Source organism: Sphaerodactylus townsendi, linkage group LG07, assembly GCF_021028975.2.
Source record: "Sphaerodactylus townsendi isolate TG3544 linkage group LG07, MPM_Stown_v2.3, whole genome shotgun sequence".
In the NCBI taxonomy this organism is placed as follows: domain Eukaryota; kingdom Metazoa; phylum Chordata; class Lepidosauria; order Squamata; family Sphaerodactylidae; genus Sphaerodactylus; species Sphaerodactylus townsendi.
Genome location: NC_059431.1, coordinates 97,925,202 through 97,931,792, shown reverse-complemented (window position 1 = coordinate 97,931,792; position 6,591 = coordinate 97,925,202). Strand labels below are relative to the sequence as shown.

Below are 6,591 nucleotides of genomic sequence, written 5' to 3'. Positions count from 1 at the left end.
CTTGTAACTGCTGGAAAACTTGTTTTAAAATGTAACATAATTCATCCCATTGTGACCATATGTGAACATATGTATCCTAGGGTATGCTAACACTTGGCAAAGAGAGCATCAGAGATGGAAACAGAAAAGGGGCGGGGGATACCTGAGCAGGTATGATACAATCACAGATAGAACATCATACAACATGTGACATAGAAGTAGTATTCATTCTCACAAACGGGAAGTTTTGGGAGTGGGGAGTCACTATTGCCTGTCATTGCTGCTTTTGCTATGAAGAGCACATTTATGAGTCCTGGGAAGCAAGATCTGCTTTTCCCAGAGATGTTTGCAGGTAGTCACTTCAGTACCGGTGCACAGAAGTAGCCCTCTGCTTCCTGTTACTTGGCTGTCTTTCCTCCTTCATGTGCTCTAACGCAGCTCTGAGTACCTCTACGGGCGTCGGAGGTGATGTCACTTGGCTACCAAGAAGGAGGAGCGGTTTCTTGGCTCGGCTGATGAGCTCCACACACTGCTGGACCTGACCCTTGGTGGCACGCGGCACCCTCACTGGCAGTGGTGAACGGTCCCTCGGCTCCCACGCCCCAGCAAACAGGTTCGCTACATAGTGGCACAGATACAAGTTGACCATGTTTCCCACCAGGCCCTTCGCAGCCTGAGCTTTCAACTGCTCTCTCTTGACCAGATGATAGGGATACAGCACATCCAAAGGGAACTCCACAAACACAGGACCTAGTGTATCACTCTGGGCAACGGCAATGGCCTTCCGCAGCACAGGGACGATCTCCCGCACAGTCTTCACCGTGGCACAGAATTTGCAGAGGGGCTTGAAGAGCGACAGCTCGTCAATGTCCTGGAGAGCCTCTCGCCCCTTCTGCAGCCCCTCCGATCAACAGCACGGGGGACTCTGCCATCTGCGCATTCTTCATTGCCGTCACGGTGTTTGTCACTCCTGGTCCTGCGGTCACTGCAGCAACTCCCACTGTCCCTGAGAGTCGAGCCACTGCATCGGCTGCAAACACAGCTGTCGTTTCATGCCTTGTGTCCACCACACAAATGCCCATCTTCTCACAAGCCACCAGAATAGGTGATATGTGTCCTCCCACCAGGGTGAAGACGTGACGCACACCGTGGGCTTTCAGCACTTCCACCACACTCTCCCCGCCATGCCGAGGGCTCTGGGTGTCCACCTGATGCCAAAGCTGGTAGGTTAATCCTAGTTTGTGAGAGGCCACGAAAGTCAGCATCCCTGACAGCACTAAGAGCCAGAGCAAGGGGCCGCCCAGGGCCAAAGCGATGGCAGAAACAGCGGGATCCATTCGGTCAGCTGAGCACACAGTCCTAGCAAGGCAGTCGCTGCACAAACTCCCCGCTGACTCTTCGCCGCCTCCCTTCGTCTGGCGGCTTTTATGGGGCAGTCAGAAGACCGGCTTGGTCTCCCTTCCGCCCCCGTGGCGTCATTTCTGGCCCCTCCTTCATGTGTATGTGCCTGCCTTCTGCCCCCCCCCAAAGAAAGACTTTTTAATAGAAAAAAAGTTTAAATTCTAAATGTACCAAAACTTCAGGAGCGACAAGGAAAACCAAGTTCACCCTGACTTGTCTGGCATCTATCCATATATTGTGTGTGTGTGGGAGGGGGAGATGCATACTGAGCCTTTGTGTGTGTTTTTTTCTGGTTGACTGACAAACTTTAAACTTAGCTTGACAGAATTGCTGTTTGATGTTCAAATTCATGAAGAGTTGCCATTTGTTTGAGAATGCATTTGTACAGTTTGTTGAAAGGTGCATGCGATCCAAAACTCCAACATGGGCCCTTTGCCACTTAGAGGAATTTGCTTACACCTTCCTTCAACTACGAGCAATATTTCCTTCCCTGCAAAACCAGTATGTGACTGGGTCCAAACCGTGCTAACATTAGCATTCCCTCCAGCAATCATAACACCCTTTGCCTCCCCAAAACCAGATTAGTTGAGGTCCCAGAAGTCAGTAATGTGGTCAGAAGTCAGTAACTCCCAGAAGTCAGTAACTCCCTGCTGTCCTCTAAATTAGAATCTTTCATATATTTAAGATGGCAATCTTGTTCCCCCTCAACCTCTTTTCCAGACAGAACATGCCAAAGTCCCTCAGCCTTTCCTCGTAGGGGACTGGTCTCCAGGCCCCTGATCATCCTCTTTGCTCTCCTCTCTGCCCATTTTCCATTCTGTACACATCTTTTTTGAGATGAGGCCTTCAGAACTGCAGGCAATACTCAATAGCGTGGTCTGGCCAATGTGTATAGCAAGGCTATGACATCTTGCAGTTTGGATGCTATGCCCCTGATTATTCACCTCAAAACTGCATTAGCCTTTTTTTGCCGCTGCATCACAACTGACTGCTCATATTTAGCTTACAGACCACCTGTATCCCAACATCTTGTTCATAGGGTTGCTATGCAGAGGTAGGCAATGGCAAACCTCCTATGTTTGTCTCTTGCCTTGAAAACCCTATGGGGTCACCATAAGTTGACTGCAACTCGATGCACTTTTCACCATCAAAGTGTACACACCAAAGTCATCTTAATTGCTTAGCAGCACTCAGGTACTCCTTGCTCCCTGTCTAGAATTGCTAAAGGGATAAAAGACTATAGATGCTACTACTGTGTCCTGTTGCCAAAAGTATGTTCTTACTATGTAATTTTTGCATTGTTTAATGGTTAATGTTTGAACCATTAAACAATGCAAAAATTACATATACTTCATCATTATACTTCATCATTGTTTCAGCTCAGGATCAGACTTCTGCATGTTTTCAGATGTCCACAATCCAAACCTCATATCACTGTTTACTGGATATCCCAGCCTGTTGATCCTATTTATTTATATTGTGTAATCTGTCTGGAATCTGAGTGAACCAGGCAGACTATAAATAACATAAACAAGAATTCTAGAGTAATTATTGAGTCTTGCTAAGAGAAAACGTTGAAAGAGCAGAACTAACTACATGGCAAAGGTTTGGATCCTGCATACATTTCTGCGTGTAGGGTATTGTGGGGTGGATTGATTCCCCCCACCCCCCCCATGAAAGACCTCTGATCCCCCTAAGCTATATGTAGGGATTCCTCATCCTACATGAACAGCACAGTGTAGTGTATGTGATTTGAGCTGTCATGGGAAAGATGAATCAGTTAAAATTTCTGCCCTCTTCCAGCGCCTCCAGAAATCTATTCAGGATAAAAACACGAGGCTTTCACTAGAATGTGCTTTGCTCTGGTCCATTTGGAACAAAACATGCACAAAGAATAACATCTCCCTTTCACATTCGTTGCCCTTTATCTCCACTGCCTGTGTTCCACAGAAGTGCATTGTTCATTACGAGCCGAAATCATTCTGGAAAGTGTTTCCCTCCCTCCCAAACAGGTCTGACAGAAACCAGCAGTGTCAGAAGTAAAAGAATATGCACAAAAAAAACCACACAGCAAAATGCACATTCCCATGGAAAGATGCCAGAGCATCTGTCACTTTGCCAGGAGTGCAGCGTATGGTTTTTAGCTTATAACAGCTCCCATGGAGAGCATCTAAGATCGAACTGGGGGCTCCAAAACATGGCTAAGTCATTGATATGCCATCCAGGTCTGTGCTAATTTACTTTGAAGTAATCCCCAGTCTATTCCAATAGGTTTACTCTCAAGGACACACATAAGATAGCAGCCTTGTTTACCTTGCTTGGGAACACTGCTGACAGTACCACCCGGTGCACTACGCCGTGTGTCAACCCTTTTGTCTTTCAAGAGGAGGAGTAGTTTGGATTTATATCCCATCTGAAGTCTCAAAGTTGCTTACAATCACCTTCTCTTCCTCTCCCCTTGTGAGGTAGGTGGGGCTGAGAGAATTCTCAGAGAACTTTGACTGGCCCAAGGTCACCCAGCAGGCTTCATATGTAGGAGTAGGCAAGCAAATTCAGTTCATCAGGTCAGAGTCCACTGCTCATGTGAAGCAGTGGGGAATCAAACTTGCTTCTCCAGATTAGAGTCCACCATTCTAAACCACTACACTATGCTGGCTAGCGAAATTATCGGCATTGTGCTGCTCAAATGGCATGTGCAAAGAGGTTTGTACATTCATTGCCAGAGTGCCTGGGAAGGGGTGCATCTCTGTGATTTGCAGGAAGGAAAAAACCCTTTATTTTGCCCTCCCTCCCAAATGGGATGCTTGTCAGTGGGCCACGTCGTCATAGCCAGAGAGCAAATTTTTGGCACAGCTGTGTCCCAAATATTTGTTTGCTTATTTTTTACTTTATATTCTGCCTTTCTCTCTGAAATTCAAGGCAGACCACATATTATAAAAGAGGAAAATCCCAGCCTCTGGAGAATTCCCTATAGCCCAAAATATACTTAGGGTGGCTTAAGTTGGACTCCTGCACTGGGGCATCCCTGGACCGAAAGTCTGGTGAAAGTCGTGGTTAAGCGTAGTGGTTAAGAGCAGGTGTACTCTAATCTGGAGGAACCGGGTTTGATTCCCCGCTCTGCCTCTTGAGCTGTGGAAACTTATCTGGGGAATTCAGATTAGCCTGTACACTCCCACACACGCCAGCTGGGTGACCTTGGGCTAGTCACAGTTCTTCTGAACTCTCTCAGCCCCACCTACCTCACAGGGTGTTTGTTGTGAGGGGGGAAGGGCAAGGAGATTGTCAGCCCCTTTGAGTCTCCTACGGGAGAGAAAGGGGGGATTATAAATCCAAACTCTTCTTCTTCTAAGGTTAGCTCTGCCTCCAGGAACATTCCTAACTCACCCCTAGTCATACTGGCATCAACATTGGCTCCGGAGCAGGTAGTATCTTTTGGGTCAGCTGCCTTTCAGCTCCACAGCACCTGGTCACCACCCTGTTTGTCCTCTCTTCTGGTGTAGGTGTCACTTATGTCACTGTAGTGGGCAAATGCATCAGCACAGGCCCACACTGCTCGGGCACCACCTCTGGATTGGGCTGCCCACCTGTTCCATGTAGCTGATGCGCACTATGATTAAGATCCAAGCGTGTTCCCTTTTACATAACCCACCCCAGATACCATTTCTGGAGAACTATTAATACAAAAAGAACCCTGGGTAGTTTGGCCAAATACTGGCAAGTAATCTCTATAGGACATATAATAAAGACTGGAGTCTGAATTGTAATTCTTTATTCTTCAGCTTGCTTTCATCCAGCGAAATGTCTTCAGTATGTAAACTTAATCAGTTCAATTTCGCTCTTCCATGCAATGATACAGCTAGATGCAATACAGACAAGTTGCTGGCTCCAGCTCTGTTTTGTTATCTGCCTCAGCGTATGCTTATTCATCATTGACTATTGAGCTAAGCGGTTAGAATTCTGCTGTAGGCTTTCTCAAAACTGCTAATGAAGCATTATCTCCTATTGTTTCTGGGGAACTGGCAGCGAAAGGGAGAGGGGAATCCCAAAGCTGGCTTCATCGAGAACTGTATAATGATGATAAATCTCACTGGATGTAGTTACCTGTTGTGGAAGAAGAAGAAAAAATACAGGGTGGAGGGGGCTATGTTTCATGTTCCACTCTGTGGCCCATTATGCATGGAACACTTTCCTCTCAGCTCCTATATGCGCAGTGGAGCTGTAGTGTGGTCTCCTTGTGTTTCTCTGTTTACATGCGAGGAGACATTCACTCCCTGCTCAGCGGCTAACTTGCTGAAATCGCAAGGGGCCTCTTCTTTTCCTGGTTCTCTTAACTCCGCCCATCAGCTCTATCTTGAAGGCACAGATCTCATCACACTGGATGTTGCAAAATTGCTGGCTTTGTTAAAGCCTTTTCAATTGCAGTTATGTCGATATACCTGTGATTGCAGTTATATCAATATTGTAGACTCTTTCCAAAAATACACCCCCCTCCCCCAAAAAGAAAAAGGCAAAGTAATTCCCTGGACAATTTCTGCTGAAGAAGAGGGCCATGTCCTAGAAACCACCACCCCCCCCACACACACACACATACTTCCTGCCACTACTGCTGTGGGAGGAGAGACAGGCTTGTGACTAAATGGTTAGGCCACCCACTTTATGATTCATCATAAAGACATCCCTCCCACAGCCTGTTGTTAATTCATGAGCTCTGTAAGTGAGAGCATGGCTGATTTGCCATTTGGAGGCTTTCAAATACAATAAAAGTGTGTGGTTTTGCAGTGATTCTCTGTATAATGATATATCAATATAATAACAAAAATTAAAGCAACAAAAAATCTAAAAGGGGGGAAGGGAAGAGGTGTGTGCAAGAGTGCGAGGGAACGGGAGGGGCTGGTGTGAGCGGAGGGAAGATGTTCAGGGCAAAGCTGCGCTCGCCAGCAAATCTCCCCTGCTCTGGTGGTGAAGAATATTAAAGTTGCGCTTAAAGTGGTATCGCTTGGCATGGGGAGAATGGAAATTGAAAGTGGGGCTTGGGAAATACATCTGTACTAGAAATCTTGCTGCAACGGATATGTGCTCCTTCTGCACAGCAGACATGTTGTGCGTAGAGGGTCCATGAGCCTCTAGCAGTGAATGCCTAGCCCTAGATGCTTGTTGCCAGGAGCCATCGATAGATTTTCCCCCCTTACAATTCTGCGTAAGCTTTATCGA

At 46.8% G+C, this 6,591-nt stretch overlaps 1 protein-coding gene across 1 annotated transcript; it reads right to left on the bottom strand.

The window, feature by feature from the left end:
- Positions 1-340: 340 nt before the first annotated feature.
- Positions 341-1,426, bottom strand: LOC125437036 (2-hydroxyacyl-CoA lyase 2-like). Its single transcript, XM_048504407.1, is given in 2 exon segments — positions 341-872; positions 874-1,426. Coding segments are annotated over 2 exon segments (975 nt in total). The 5' UTR covers positions 1,317-1,426.
- Positions 1,427-6,591: the final 5,165 nt, after the last annotated feature.